The sequence below is a fragment of the Lepidothrix coronata genome, unplaced genomic scaffold (assembly GCF_001604755.1).
Source record: "Lepidothrix coronata isolate B3197 unplaced genomic scaffold, Lepidothrix_coronata-1.0 Scaffold91, whole genome shotgun sequence".
Classification (NCBI taxonomy): Eukaryota; Metazoa; Chordata; class Aves; order Passeriformes; family Pipridae; genus Lepidothrix; species Lepidothrix coronata.
The window spans coordinates 735,919-752,096 of NW_016690271.1; the positions used below are offsets into that span (position 1 = coordinate 735,919).

The 16,178-nt window shown below is 36.8% G+C and overlaps 2 protein-coding genes across 11 annotated transcripts in view; one reads left to right on the forward strand and one right to left on the reverse strand.

Annotated features, from left to right (window-relative positions):
- Window positions 1-4: 4 nt before the first annotated feature.
- ASPA (aspartoacylase) lies at window positions 5-9,730 on the reverse strand. Its single transcript, XM_017821542.1, has 7 exons — window positions 9,471-9,730; window positions 7,504-7,781; window positions 4,898-5,093; window positions 3,642-3,735; window positions 2,769-2,876; window positions 2,028-2,137; window positions 5-1,507 (listed from the first exon to the last, which is right to left on the reverse strand). The coding sequence occupies exons 1-7, from the start codon at window positions 9,480-9,482 to the stop codon at window positions 1,295-1,297; spliced, it is 1,011 nt and encodes a 336-aa protein (XP_017677031.1). The 5' UTR covers window positions 9,483-9,730; the 3' UTR covers window positions 5-1,294.
- A 112-nt stretch (window positions 9,731-9,842) lies between these two features.
- The window catches only part of SPATA22 (spermatogenesis associated 22), a 72,830-nt gene continuing 66,494 nt past the window's right edge, over window positions 9,843-16,178 (forward strand). For 6 of the 10 annotated variants that reach the window (XR_001875882.1, XR_001875883.1, XR_001875884.1 and 3 more), the window contains exons 1-8: window positions 9,843-10,798; window positions 11,864-11,956; window positions 12,364-12,492; window positions 13,238-13,292; window positions 13,428-13,523; window positions 14,512-14,827; window positions 15,155-15,284; window positions 15,966-16,063. Coding sequence is in view for 5 of the 10 variants with exons in the window: in XM_017821536.1 (XP_017677025.1) it covers window positions 11,914-11,956; window positions 12,364-12,492; window positions 13,238-13,292; window positions 13,428-13,523; window positions 14,512-14,827; window positions 15,155-15,284; window positions 15,966-16,063 (867 nt within the window). In the remaining 5 variants the exon portion in view is untranslated. The remainder of the gene's footprint in view (window positions 10,799-11,863; window positions 11,957-12,363; window positions 12,493-13,237; window positions 13,293-13,427; window positions 13,524-14,511; window positions 14,828-15,154; window positions 15,285-15,965; window positions 16,064-16,178) is intronic. The other 4 variants (XM_017821534.1, XM_017821539.1, XM_017821535.1 and 1 more) reach the window with 4 other exon arrangements.

Below are 16,178 nucleotides of genomic sequence, written 5' to 3' on the forward strand. Positions count from 1 at the left end.
GTCCTCTGTTTTTATTTGATTGCCATAGGAGTTACACAAAGACAAGGAAAAAATACTTTAAATTTAGTAGTAAATAAGGAAGACATCACTTTTCAAAAGGTATAATGTGGGAGTTATCTGGACAATTAGTCTTTCAGTTAATAGTTAATTAGAGTATCCTTATGAAAGTTCTTAATGTTTATCACTAAATTGTCAAGTATGTTAAAAACAACTTAAGAAAATAAATTAAGCCCCCATTTTCTTCTCTTTCTCAGTTCCTATGACAGACTTTCTCTCTGCAGATACAGAACAAGTCTCAAAATTCTGAGAAGTCTCCCCATATGGAATCCTTCCGAATTTCCATTCTGAAATACTCAGGTATGGTTTGTGCATTGCTCTTCATCAAAACCCAAGTAATTGCTTAAATTTTGCCTTTTTCTCTGAAAACTTTTGGGGTGCAACAGTTGATGGAAGTTTTGTCTGGAAAATGTTATAAGCAGTTATAAGTTATAAGGTGGATACATCTAGGAAGTTAAATGACTGTAAACTTCTGGTTTTTTCCATTGCAATAGAAATTTTCTTCTAAAGGTTCACTGGTTAAGCACATCTTTTCTTTCTGAATTTCAGTATTGCTCCAGTATGTTTCCAGCTACTCAGTATTTCCTAAAGTCAACCCTTTCTGTCTTTGAATCAATGTTCAATCAGAAAGAGCTTGAATAAATCTTGTAATACTTGAAAAAGCTTTACATTTCATTTTAGTGTATTTTTCTCAGGAATCCTGTATTTTTAGCTTATTTTTATCTTTGTAAGTATAAAAAGAAAAACAAAACAAACCCCAAGGCCTCCACTTCAGCACAGTGGGAATTAGTCACATATGCAGATAATATCATTTATTATATACCTTTGTTTCTCTCTCCTCAGCTTTTCCTTTGTCTCACATTTTGTAAGTTTATCCGAGGAATTAGTTTCAAGGATCTCACTCCATTTTAAAAAGTGTTGGTTATTGGAGGTTTGGGGTTATAAAATAGAAAAACTGTAAGTTTTTTATATATAATGTAGTTTTGTGGATAAGCATCTTCATAAAAACTTCATAAAATATTCTTTACATCTCTAGGAATCCTTTAGAACAAGTAAACAGGAGTCATAATCAGCATTCTGACAGTATGTCTCATCTTAAAAGTGCTCAGCAAGGTTAATTAAATTACAATTTAAAATTAGATTCTGCATTTACCTATTTATTCCATGAATTACTGCTGACTGACCCTGGATTTCACAAAGAAACACACTTTTTTTACAGAAAATCCATAATAAACTCTTAAGAAGTGCTCTGGTTTGAGACTGAGGACCTGAGGTGTTTTGCATTGAGTTTAATTTTCTCTGTTTTTACAAAAGCTTGTTTCTTTTCATAATATGCAGCTTCATTAATAAATGTTGGATAGACTGTGCAGTTCCCTTGATATGGAATTACTTTTCCATCAAGAGTCAAAAACAGAGGATCACCGTTGTTCAGTGGCTGCCAGTCTTGATCCTTAGGGAAAGAAAATAAATAGGATATATTTACTTTCAAGTTTTTATATATTCTGTAATTCCTGAGTTTATGCTCAATAATTATAATTTCTGCAGTTTATGACAAAAGCTTTTAGAAGAATTCCTTTTAATCTGCAGCTGGTAATTTTGGATGTCTGGCCCTCATTTTCAGGCTGGTAGAGCTGAACTAGAAGGAAACTGCAGATGCTCACAATTGATTAAATATATTCTAAAAAATTTTAGAATTCAAAATGAGATTTATATTTTAAAATATAAGCTATCATATTGCCTTTTCCTTTTCAGTTTTAGGTTCATAACTTATTTCAGATTCAGTGATTCCCAAGTCAGTCCCTGAAATAGTGATGACCTTAGTGAACCATAGGGAATGTCTGCAGTATTCAATGAACCCATTGGGAATATTGGCATTTTAAATATTTATTACTAAAATACACAACAATGTAGCAGGAGCAACACAAGAATACGTAGAAAATGTCAGAAATAGAAACTATTCTAGCATTTACCTGCAGTTTAGGGTGAATAATAGCAATAATTTCATCATTCTTATTCCTGGGATAATCTACTTTCTCCATTATTTTAAAAACCTCGATTGTACACGGTGGAAATTCCTTTCCTAGAAAGAATAAATGTAATTTAATGTCAAAATGAACAACTGCCTGTTAAAAAGAACAATACATTATTTATTCTCTTGAGAATGGCTCAAACCATTGGGTTATTCCCTCAAAGTGAGTTGCAAAATGATGATCCAGTCACATGTTGTAGCATATGAAGCCCAGGCTTAAATTTGCTGCTGAAATGTGACTTTTCCCTGTATAGTTAAAAAGATCTATTTTGTAGACGAAGAAATCAGTGAAAGGCCTGTGTTTGGTAATGCTGCACAGCACAGAATGGTATCAGTGGTATTTAATCTTTACCATTCCAGCACAAGAATGGAAATTCTGACATGCAAAACTGCATTATTTTCCTTCTACTTCCAAGAAAAAAAAAACCAAAAACAAACCAAACCTCACTGATAAAATGTACTCTGAAAGAATTTTAAATACCTATTTTGTCAGGATGTATTTTAGATAGTACCCTGGTCTGACCAAATCTTACCAAATGTATTGACTTTCATTTTAGAGAGCAATTCCCTCCCCATCCCTTTGTACCTGTTTAAGGGTGAAAATGTTGTAGCCCAACCTATTTTAAATATTCTCTTAAAACAGCCCACTGACATGACATGAGAGGTTGTAATCTCTCATTACCTTCATTAAAAAGCTGCACAAAATCAAGGCCATGTTTGACAATCTTCCTCATTTTGTCCAAAACATCAGCTCTAGCAACACCTTGTGGCTGGGGCCCCACCTCGACTCCTGTGTGCAGATGAGGGAGATTATTAATGTTGCAATAACATAACACAGGCTTACACTGCACAGCAAAAATAGGCGTCTGATGGGTCAATGTTTGATGTTTTTAAGAAGAATTGTAAAGCACAGTTCTGTGAGATTTAAGGCAACAGATAATTTAGCTCACCAATCTGGGTCAGTTAAAGAATTGTATGTACGTTTTTGAGTGTGCTATGAGGGTAAGAGAAAGAGCCAATATGTATTTGTTTCTCTTATTCTTTTCCTCATGCTGTCTATCCATGCTGCATTTTAGAGAATTCATTGTTTAATAGGAAAAGCAAAGTAATGATTATTTTTTGGTTATGGTTATGATTCTGTAAATGAAAAAATTAACCAATTCCATGCAGAACATCGGTTCCCCCTTCCTTTATCACATCATCTCTTCCTGACTAACAAACAGTGTTTCAGCCTTATTTAGAGGACATAAACATTGATTTTCTGGTTCTGTTACTTCCTCCTTCTCCTCATATATTATAAATATTTTCTGCAAAAAGTGAGTTAATTGAGTTTAAGAATTTCCATCTGGCTCCTGTATTTTGCAAGCCAGAACTCTGATTGTGTAAATGAGAACTCTTCAGAAGAATGAATAACCATATAAATTCAATTCAATAAGCATCTTGTCAAACAAACAACTACTGGTGATCATAACACAGTGAAACGAGCACATCTGGAAACAGCCATGTTTTAAATCATTTATGGTGGCTTAAAATAGTCTTTGGTTTTCATATTTACCGACAGGATGCTTTGCTACAGATCGAGTTGTTGCATATTTCAGGCTGGGATGTTCGATGAGCAGAGCAGGGCAGAGTTCTGGAGCCAAAGCCTTCTGTGGAGACGGTTTAAAGATGTCTTTGTTATGCAAATGGTTTAAAATGTTGTGCCACAAAAGATTACTGATGCAGAAGTGATTTACACAATGTCTTCAATATGTTGCCTTTATTTCAAGGCCCTCAAGGAAGTAGGACATCTTTAGAAAATGCACAAAGCTGTGTTTGTTGGTCTCAGTTCCATTAACTGGGGCCAGGCAGCTCCACTGAACCACAACTGAGCACAGTTCTAGTCTGAGACTGCCAGCAGAGAAAAATCTCCTCAGCAGGGTTCCAAAACTTAGAACTGAAATACTCTAAAGCAGATTTCAACTTTGTTTTGGTTTTATTTTGTTTTTAAATGTTAGATTCTGTTATGAGGACACAGACTGTGAATTAAGCCTTATTTCAATCTTCTTTTTTGCTGTTTTTGCTGGATTAGACATCTTTCTTGATGACTGCCCACCATTGCCCTTCATGTAATTTTAGTTTTCTGTAGCTCCAAATATCTTAGAAAGATTTACAGGGAATACATATCATAAGAAAAAATTAAAATGTTAAAATAGACCTTGTTTCTAAGGAAAAATATTAAAATTCCACACCTTTGGCCCAACCTGGATTCCATCAGTCACTGTCACTAGAATTCAACCAGCACTTTTGCAAACCTGACTCTATTAAAATTTATCAGCTTCAGGAACAGCAGAATCAAACAGATTCTAAAGCCATATCTCTATTCCTATAAATACTGATGAAGGGAACATTTCTCATTACCCAGTTCCATTATTTTTTACATGTCTTTATTTAATGAAATTAATGTTTAACTATTTAGCATGTGTGACCCAAATTTATCCAAGTTCCTGACAGATCAGTGTGAAAGCAGATTAAATTACATTAATTTTCTTAGTTGTTATTCTAAGCATTCCTTTTTGCCCATCAGTCTTACTAATGCTCATTTTAATACATGAAGATTATTATGATGATTTAAAATCTGAATTACCTGATATTATAATCAAATTATTAATTATCTCTGATTAAAAAAAAAACATCCTATGAGTAATTAAATACTTTAAACAGTTTTGCAGAATAAAAAATAGTATATTTAAAGAAACTACAAAATAATATATAGTAATACAACATTACAACTAATAATCTATTTTAATAGTTCATTTAAATTAGTTTTACCTTGATATAATGAACCATTTGAATTGTAAAGTCATCCCTGGAGTTTTCAAGAATAAGGGTACCACCCATGTTAGAAGTGGTGTTGTGAAGGTCAAAAATAAGGTCATAGGCATCATCACTACCTTTTGGACCAAATATATGATTGATTTCCTGAGCCCTTCTCACTTCATATGGAATATCTTCCACCACTGGCCTGCTGTTAATATCAGCACAAAGAAATTAGTGAGCTCATTCCATGGCTTTACAGTCAACAAAACATGTATAGCCTTTTCTTTTGACTTTAATTCCATAATGGACTGGAGTTGAAATCACCTATTTAATTACCAAAGTCTTAAAACTGGCTGAATTTGTGCTTGAAAAAAGCAAGTGGGGTTGTTCCCCAGGTGTTACAGTTATGTGTCTTGTGCAGAAGGGTGTTAGAATCATTCAGTCTGATTTTAGCTGGAGACAATTTACTTCTCTCATTTCTTTACATCCCAAAATTTCCCTCATGCATAAAACCAACTAAAAATTTATCAACATCTTGAAGCACTTCCAAGATTGGATCCACCTCCTACTGATGACAATACTCAGACATCAGTCCATGATGTTTTGCCTTGGACATCACTCTCAAGGTCTTTTGTAACTTGTTTTATTTCTTGTCTTCTCATATTCCATTGCTTTCAGCCCTCCTGAGTCTCAAAGCTCACAGAATATTTTGCTGCCTCAAATCTGTTCCTCCTAAGTTTTAACACTTGTGATTTCAGGTGACTCAGCCTGTATTATGCTTTAAAAAAAAATGGTCTCAGCCTAAGGAAATGTCTGGGATCTGCTTCCAGTGTGTGTGAGGGCTCTGTAGGACACAGGACACATCTATCCTGTGTAAGAACAGCGTATAAAGCCTCTGTGGCCTCAGACCTGGTCCCTGTGGACAGTAAATCTGGTTTGGATGACAGGCTTGGGACACCACCCAAGTACGATCCAGACACACCTACAGTGTTTTGCACTAAATTCAATTTTCTTTCTCAATACAGCTCGAGCTTTGTAATATTTGAATTTTGTAAGAAATACCGGTATTATGTTGCACAAAGGAAGTTTTTTGTGAAATGCTAACAAAACACCTTACTAATTGCATGGGTATTTAAGCATCACAGGAGGTTGCTGAGGAAAATTATGGGATCACCACTGCTGGATCATTAGAAATGGCAAGACATAATCTGCTAGGAATATCTATATGCAGTTGATCCACTGGTGTGATGGAGGTGGATTAGATTTTTTTTATGTGAGCCTCTAAAGCTCCTTTTTCTATTTCTGACTCTATGTATCACATAATCTACCTTTGTATCCTTTAGTTCTGTCTTTGGAATTTGAGGTTTCTTCACATAAGACTGTTAAATTTATGCTTCTTATTGAAGCCAATGGGACTTACACCATTACTTGGAGTAGTATAAGGGTTTCACTCTCCTTTTTCTTATTTTGTAAAATCTTAATTTATAATCTTGAAGGTTCTACACTGAAAGGGATCACAGGGAGCTACTCCAAACGGTCAGTAGTGCTTTAACAGGACCAGGCAACTTCATAGGATTTACTGAGGAGTTTTATTTAAAAAATGAAGACAACCTGCAGGTGTCTTAATCTGCTGTTTTTTCAAGTGTTTTATGTTCAAAGCAGCTGAAAGCAAACAAAACCACTTTTGGTTTTTGTATGTTTTTCCTAAGTAAACAATTAAAAGAATGACCTCAACGCTTATGTGTTAACATCTGCTTATCTTAGATATAATAATCAACAAAAAAATTCTAAGATGAAAAGGCAGCTGAAAAGGTGTGCAGGGTAAGAGTAACTATGTTTGCAAAATATATGCAATATGTATTTCCTTCAGTGGTATTCACCTTTACCATTAAAAGTGTTCTGAAACAGAATTACCTGGTTAGCATGCAACTATACCAAGAATAAGAATGTTTATGCAGCAAAGTACACCTCTGGAATAGGTATCTCAAGAGCACAGAAACTTCAAATCCTATTCAAAATGTAAAATGAGTTACTATTTTACAGTAATTACGGGTTGCATTTCTTCTAAAATAATGAGTCAGTTAAATTATTGAGATTTTTTGGCTATCCTTTTGCCATAGATTATTTCTAATTTAGCTGATTTCAAGTTTTCATCTTTTACTGTACATAAGTGGAATTAAATACATTTCCCTGCTTTGTGTGCTATTCTTTCAGATACTCAGATGTCAACACTTAAATTGCTTTTATCTGCCATTTCCTGCAAGTGTAATTGTATTCAGGAGAGCTCCAAAGCTAAATTGCACAAGACGTGAGAAATAATGACTCTGCAACCCAGAACTGTGATACTCCAATTCACACAAATACAGCTGATCTAATACTGTTTTAAAATGCTGTGTTTAAGGTAACGTGTTGGCTCGAGAATCATTCTGCCAGCAGTAGGAATGAATCTGTTAACACTCCTGCAGTTCATTCTTTTTTGGGTTAAAGGTCAGGGATTTCAGTTATGTGACCGCACAGTTAAAACAGCAGTGGAACTCGTGTTAACGTTTTAATCTGGAAAGGATTTTTAAAAACTGCAGTTTTAAAAGTAAAACAACAGAAAGTCCAACTGTTCTTACCCAAGGCTGTCAGGGTTGAAAACCCGGTTGAGATCACAGTCAATGTATCTCGTGCACTTCTCCACAGCTCTGGGGTTGGTGAGAAATGGTTTCACTTCCATTCCAGGTCTTTGGATCTCAGCTCCGTTCTCTTGCCAGTGCCTGACCAGTAACACCCCTGATAACTCATTGCCATGAGTTCCCCCGAAGATACCGACCCGTCTCACCGGAGGTTCAGCAAGAGCAGAGGAGGAGGAGGAGGAAGAGGAAGTCATGCTTTTCAGCAGCTCTGACAATTGCTGAAGGCAAACCAGAAAATAATGGTAAAGTAAAACGTTTGCCTCCAAAAAGAAAAAAAAAAAATTTCTTTTCAGTAGGAGACTCTTTAAGCCTGTTTAGGTCAGATGGGAGAGAAAGTGAATGAACATTTCTCTAAGAGTTCTCGACTCCCGTTTTGAGGTGGGAGTTGCCAACCTGACCCTCCTCCCTCCCAAGGAGCCTCCCCTCTGGTTTCCGTATTTAGTAACGTCTCCAAGGCTGCTCATGGTACTGTTACACAGTTCAAAAGTTAACTTCTCCAGGAAACCTCTAATAATATATGCTGTGTAGGTAAATCCTGTGCTAATGACAGTATAAAAGACTTTTTAAATGTAAACTTTAATAATGCACTTATATATCTGACATTTTTGCACTGCAAACTACGCGTAACAAGTATTCTCGTGTACGTTTGGTTGCCTAAATATTATGCTATACAAGGACAGAATAATTTAAAGGGAGCAAAACCAGTAGAATAAGAACCATATCTTGGCTCTAGTCCTGCACAAAATGCTGAAACATCAAGTATTTTAATCTAAAAAACCAAGAACAGCTGAGTTCCTCAAAGCACGTTGGGGCTCGTACGACCTTTTTCGTTTTAGAAATCTGAAGAACAGTGATTAGAAGGAACAGGAGCTGAAATTACAGTGCAATTTATCCATGACTGACTTACCAAGCGTTCCTGGCTCCAGTTCTATCTCGGGATCTGCTAACACAGACCTCTAACACACTGAAACAACTTTGCCAGGGACAACCCTCTAACTTCTGCAGTCTCTTACTAAAAAGGAAACAGATCTAGACCACGATGGGACAATAGTTGTGTTCTTCCCCCAAAAAAAACTTAGTCAGCAACTTTTCTTCCATTTCCAAAAGCTTTTGAAAAGGCTTCTGAAACTTAAGCCAAAGAGCAGCTGTAACTTCCATCCTGAGGATCAAAGCATTTAGAATAAACAGTCTTAATAACAGAAAAATAAGTTTTACTGCTGTCAGTGACAGAAGTATTTGCAATTAGTATCTAACACGCAATATAAACATAAAAAAATGTTATACTGCAAGGGAATAAAGAATGTTTATTGAACAATTCCTTTTTATTAAGATTACACTCCAGTGACAGAGAGTGTTTGGCTAGTGCCTGGGAGAGGCTTTATAACCCAGGCTGACAGAATGTAGGTCTAGGAAAAGCTAAACAGGATTTATCTAGACAAGTTCTGCCAGGAATATATTTCCTACAAAAGTTCCTCTCTCTGTTTCAGTTTATGCATTCAGATTTGCTGAACCTTACAGCAAGTTAATACAGAGAGACTGTTTACTTAAACACTCAACTGTATTACTCCTGTACTTAGAAGCTGTCAGATATTTAATCAGAGTAAGTAATTTATTAAACAAAGTAGTAAAGTTGTATTTTACAGCTCTGGACAGTCTGTGCTGTCCTTTGACCCGTCTCTTCAGTGGTGGTGCCAAAATGACCATTGACACACTGCCCAAAAACACGATTCGTGATCTGTATCTGGGTTTGCTGCATTTAAACACGGCGTCAGTTTGAGGAATAAATGGCAAAATGCAAATGTGCAGGGCTAGAACATATAGTTTGTCTTTTATTGCCGCTAGCACTGTAATGGTTATAGTTCCTTTCAAAAAGCTGAATGAAACACAGAGATCGTCTGTGCGCTTACCTCATTTAACATGCAAGAAGTTTGTCTCCTGAGAGCAGTGTTCTTAGGACAGTGACAGTGAATTTCCAAACATGAGTTTAGGAACCAAAGCCCTGGAGGTTTCTTTTATCCCCTTAGAGCACTTACGGTCCAAACGCTTTAACTCCTGGTCTCCCAGGACAGGCACCTGCCAATTTGGGGATAAATGTAAACACTTGGAACGTTTTAACTCTTCAGAAATAAACACTGGGACTAATCCCTTGTTCCCGTGCTTTGCCAATGTTTGCACTCTGAAAAATTATGTAGGATATTTAGTTTATTAAGAATTCAGATTGGCTTGATGTGCTACATACAGATGTGTGGTAGTGCATCTGAGAGCTTGGAGTGCAAGCCACAAGCTGAAAAACGTATGTAATAATAACATGTAAATGAAACTAAGCCTAGCTTTAAGGTCATGAAGGTACGTGTTTGTGTGTATATATATAGTGTATAGAACTGCAATGTGGCTCTCCAGAGCCTTCCAAGGCTGAAGAAAAAGCATTACAACACAGGCTCCAAGCACGCCAAGCACTAAGGTTTTACACAGTTGAAACCAGCCACGTGTAAAAGCCAGAACAGTGGTTGAAGAGGAAAACAACGTGAAACTGTGGATAATTTTATTTACATCCACGTCTGTGTTCACACATTTGTGGGGATTCAGCTCCTGCCCCTGTTCTCTTAGGCTGACGCTGGACACCACGTGGGCCAGTTTACAGGTGGTAATTAAGCCCCACCGAGGACTGATTTAGTGATTTAATGGTTCCTGGGAACCTCGCTCCTCGCCCCAGCCCGGGCCGGGGGGTTCCCTCAGCGGGGCTCCCGCAGCGCCTTCCCGCCATTTTCGCACCGCCTGAGCGCGGCCGAGTGTCCGTTATTTTTGGCGGGCTTCGCCTCAGGGCTGACCCTCACCCCTGTCCCTCATCCTTGTCCCTCAGGGCTGACCCTCAGCCCACTCCCTCAGGGCTGACCCTCACCCCTGTCCCTCAGCCCACTCCCTCAGGGCTGACCTTCACCCCTGTCCCTCAGCCCACTCCCTCAGGGCTGACCCTCACCCCTGTCCCTCCGCCCGGTCCCTCAGGGCTGACCCTCACTCCACACCCTCAGGCTCGCCCAACGCCGTCAGAACCCTCAGCCCGCGGCCGGCGCTGCCCCTCCGTGTGAGGCACTGCCGAGGGTCGCCCTGCTCTGCCTGAGCTTACTGTTTTTCTACAGCTTTTTCTCTGGGTTTTAGTTGCTTATCTTCAGAAGAGGCCAGAAAACAACACGCTCTAAGCTCCTATGCGGTGCAAAAGCTCTCTATAAACTGAAATGTAAAACTTAATGGGGTTTTATTTTACAAGTGTTTTACTGGGGGCCATTAGGTTTCATAGTGCTAGGAATATGCTTTAAATTGTATAACAACAATGGACTAGAGGCTGCTTTAATGTCATCGCACGTGTAATTGATGTATCTCACAGAAGTAAAGACTAAATTGATCTATTAGTCAGCTGTGGTAGAAGCTGCGCTTCATTCTTATTAACATCTTTAATAGCTGTGTATGGTTAACTGTCAGATCAAAATAAATGTAGAGGGAATGTCTTGTATTATTTATACATCTAAATATGCAGTATTATTCATATGCCACTGAAGACAATATGCACCAGTAGCTAAATCTGATAAAATAGCAAGTAAAGCTGCATACAGTCTCTGTAGTATCCTCAATGTGTACAGTAATACACAAAGATTACAAATAGATTAATCAAAAAACAAATATGGCAAACTACCTATACCTAACATGGTAATATATATTTCTTCTGTTTGTAATATTTGGGTTATAGTAATGTCTTTTTCATTTGTGATGTATTTTATGTATGAGGGAATTGGCTAAAGGCTTTAGATCTGTACCATGAAGTACAGAAAATAAGTTTATTTTTGAACCATAATGCTATTTTTCACATAATAATTAAACTGGTTTTGTCTTCAAAGCTTTGTACCTTGCCATCACCTTTGGCTGCAATTTATAAATACGCATTTTTTTATTAGTGTTTCATTTTCAGGAATTTTAAAACAAAAATACTTGTATTTGGATATATGTGTACTTTTAAATTCAGGAGCGAATTCAATATTTTTTCAGCACTTAAAAAAAGTAGAGAATGCAACTTTTACTTAAAAAATGTAATCATTTGGGCCTTTAATCTGCAAAAACCAGTTGCATGTTATGTAGGTACCTGTGGATCTTCTAAATGCAGTACAGCTGCTTGTATGTTTTAGGCTTGTGTCTGAAGTGATGCCAGTCACTGGGTCTGCAGAGTTCGCAGAAACTGCCAAAATCACATAAAATTTGGATGTGTTTACGGCATTAATTAGTTTACTTTGCTTATCTAACTTCCATACAGCGAATCTGGAGTAATCAATACATCGTTGCCTGTTAAGACTCAGCGAAGAAATGAAAAGGAGTTTTGGTGACACCTCAACTCGCAGCACAGCAGGTACTGGCCCTTGTTTTGTGCTTTACCATTCACACCTCATTATCCTTTTATATATAAATATATATTTTTATATATATATACACACACATAACTATACATGCAGTGTGCACACAGGATGTTCAGAATTCAGCCCTAGATCCCCATTTCCTGAGTGGACTTCAACGGTTACCTGTTTATTGCAGCCCAGGGCAAGATTTTGGCTGGATTCAAGGAACTGGCCACTCAGGGAAAGGTTTCCTTCACAAGACAGAGGGCTGGGAATGTGAGTTCTGCAAGGGAATGGTCTGTTATGTGTTTATGAAATGTAATTCCTATGGGTGATGTAAAATAACTGGTAAGTCATTTTATTTATTTATTTTAAGTGCTTTGCTATTAATATGGTGTTATTACTTGAATTTTAATTTTAGGTTGTCTGCCTGTACCACTGTTCAATCAGAAAAAAAGAACTAGACAGCCCCTCACTTCAAATCCAATTAAAAATGAGCCAGGTGCCGGTTCTGGGACTCGTACATATGACTTCTCTCCCACATCATTTGGTAAATAATATATATTTTATTTTTGTAGAGGCTCTAAATCAAATAAATCTTAACTTCCTGATTGTATTCTGAGTAATCAGACATTGTCTTTATCAAGAACTTTATGCGCCCTTTATATCTATTTCTGAAAAGTTCATTATGTAAAAATTGTCCTCCAGGAAACTTCTTTCTCCTCCATACAATTGAGCTTTTTATACTTTGTGCCTAGAGGGAGTTTGACTCTTTGTGTGTTGGAGAATGAAGTAGCACTGGCATTTAAATCGAGTCTCTTGAAACCGACCTTTTGTTTTCAGTAGATTTCAATCAACATTCAAGTCCTGTGTTACAAGAAGAAACATTTATAAGATGTCTTTCTTGTAGTCCAGAAAGGAACTTCTGTTCTTCAGTTTGGGCTTGGAAAGAACAGTGTAGAATTCTGCCTTTAGTGCTTTCATTATGGTCTACTTGTAATAAAGTTAAAAAGTTTCCTTATAATACAGTAAAAAAGTCTCTGTTGCTAACAAGTCTAATGTTTGTAAATGAACCGTTGTCTAGAGAAGCAACCTACTTGTTAGAAGTTGCCTTATAATTACAAATATCAAAGGATCCCATTCCCTTTTTTTTTTTTCCCACCTTCTCCTTCCTGTGTGAGCCTGTTTGTGGGACATTAAGCAGATACAGAGTAGGAGCCCTACATAATAAACCTATTACTTTTCAATCTTCTCTGTTTGTACCCATATTCAATCCTTTGCCTTTTGAAAATTAGGCTGGGGAACTGCAAACCCAGAAGTGGCTGAACTGCAGAAAGCAGCAAACAGTGGGTATGTAAAAGCAGGTTATTTGTTGCTTTTTGATTTTTATTTGGATACTAATTGTTTCACAAACTATGATCCATGTGTCTGTCTTGCAATAAAGCTGCTACTATGTCACTGATACTTTAAACTTATATTTGAAAGCCAAACAGGACATCAGATGGCTCCTTCCCTCATGAAACCACCAAATGCATCAAAGTTTAATTTAGCAAATGCTGGAAAAAACTTGGCTGCCTGCAGGTTGGTGGAGTCTTTAATGTCTATTATCCTTCCTTTTTGTTCTCATGTGAAAATACATCTTACATTTTCCCATATTCCTGTAGCATTCAGAGAGACCCTTTTAATTCTCAGATCATCACTGTAGTCCTAAATAATTACATTGTGGTTATGAGCCAAACCCCACTGAAATGACATATCTTTCCAGTGTACTTAATGAGGCCTATTAATTAGACCTAATATCAGGCCTATAATTCAGTCTTACCGTAAAAGTTGATTGAATTTTGCTGGTAATTTTTTGAGATTTGCCTTTACTTGAAGTTTGGCCCACTTCCAACCCAAATTTATCAATAGACTCAAATAAGATTCTATCAGTTTATTTTATATAAAAACTTTTAATTAAGACTGAACATAACTGTGCTTTTACAGATTCAGGAAAAGCTGACAGACTCTGATGCCTGGAGCTGGCAGGAAAACTTCCAGCAATGTTACAACTGTCCATTTGTTCCCTTCCTCCTGTTCCTTTCCAAGGGCAAAAAGAGAGTGAATGTTTCAAACGAGACAAAATGGAACAGGAGGAATTTCTGAGCTGCCTTTATTAAAGAACTGTGTTAGAAATAATAATGTCAGCACTAGAGTTTGTTGTAAAATGATTTCCTCAGTGATGGTGGTAGAAGAATTTGGAAACATCACTCTCAGAAGAAACTTTGTTTATTTTACTTTAGACTCATGGAAAAAAATGTGACTCTTGGATCAGGAAAGATCCCTTGTACAGGGCAGGATAATAATTGAGCGAAGTTTTAAGGCCTGTTGAAGTCAGCTGGATTTATGCACAGGTGTGATCCCTGCCCTGCATGTGGATTTATTTCAGTGTATACTCAAGTGCTATGAGTCTGGATGTTTTTAAAGCTAAAACAACAATACAAAGATTACTTTTATATACCTTAATTACGTATCTGAGTATTCAGAACAGATACTGTGATACTGAACTGTGTCTGATGTTGCATTGCAGGAACAGAAATGAGTATACTCTGAGTAACACAGCAGATTCAAGGTCTGATGGTGGAATTACTCGAAAGTTTGGGAACCTTTCAAATAATTGGAAAACTGTCCAGCAGCAAAAACCCCCTGGTAACCGTAATTCATCTCAGCTCCTCAAAACAGAAACCAGCCAGACAAACACAGCTAAAGGACAGTGGCCAGTGAAACCTAACCCTGCACCAAGAAGTCTGCAGGGTCATAGTCCAGCATATAGATTTAACTACAATATTCAGCAAAATAAAATGAATGAAAACCAAATTGATTTTGTCCCAGAAGAAAAAAGTCAGGTAAAACTTATGGGGAGAGTTAATAGGAATACACAATGAAGAAAGCAGTAAAAAAAAAAAAAAGAAAACTGATGAAAGATGAAGCTTTTGTCAGCCCAAGCTGTCTTAGTAAACACTTAAGTTTCTGAAAATTTAGAATTGAGATTTTCATACTATAATAACTACAAATCCTCAACATTGTTATAAACTTGCAGGGAGTTGTTTGTATATTCTGAACAAATACTCTAATGTAAATATTGGCTATTTAGCATAATATATAAATGTCTATGTGCCTTTCAAAATTATGAGTGTATATGTCTAACTTGAGCTTTTGTCCTCCTCTGAAAGGAAGTTCCATCATCTCAAATAAAAATTAGAGACAAAAGGAATTCTTTGCGAATCCTGTCTGCAGTCATTGAAAGTCTGAGGCACTGGAGTCAATATTCTTACAAAACTGCACTGTTATTTGAAGTCTTAGGTAAGCACAGTTGATTGGGCTATAACTGATGATAATGGTAGGGCACCAGTGAGAGAATTTTATTCACTTTTGGCACAAGAGCTGAAATACTTAAACCCACAAAATGTTGCTGTGAGCACCATCTAATTTTCCTTCTAGGAGATCCATTCAGCTATCAAAGGTGACTGAAATAGGTACAAAATTAATAATTCAGTCATCTTCCAACATTTAAACTTCTTCCATGCTGTTTATTCTCTTTCCTTGTTTTTAAAATGTGTTACAATCAATTTTCCTATTTTATAGGAACCTTCTGTAGAGAGGTATGGTTTTACAATAATTCTTAATACAATTAATGTAGGAACAGATTCAAGTCTGGGATGCTTCTAAATATAGGTACAGACTTTTAGTGCATTACACTTTGCATTTAATTGCTGTTGTCTGAGAAATGAACATGACAAAAGGCTGAAATGACTAAACTTTACAACAAGGTGAATAAGAATATACAATCTGTTGGCATCTCAGCTATTATTTTGACAAGATTGCAGATATTTAAAGTTGATTTGCACGTGTTCCCACAGAAAGCTGATGCTGACTTGATATATCTCAGTGGTTTTGTGTAGTAAATGATGTTTGGTGTCTTGGGGTATCATTCTTAGTACTGCTCTTTGTTTACACCATGACTAATTTCTGTGAATGGCACAGGCACACTGGATTCTGCAGTCACACCTGGAGCTTATGGGGCAAAGAACTTTCTCCTGAGAGATGGAAAGGAGACCCTGCCTTGTGTGTTTTATGAAATTGTGAGTATTCTGTGTCTGTACATAACACAGGCTCCAATCCCTTTTATGAAGTTAATAATGTGTTGTTCTGATAAAGCAGAAATATTCTGTGTAAAAGGCAGGCTGGATGCTTACA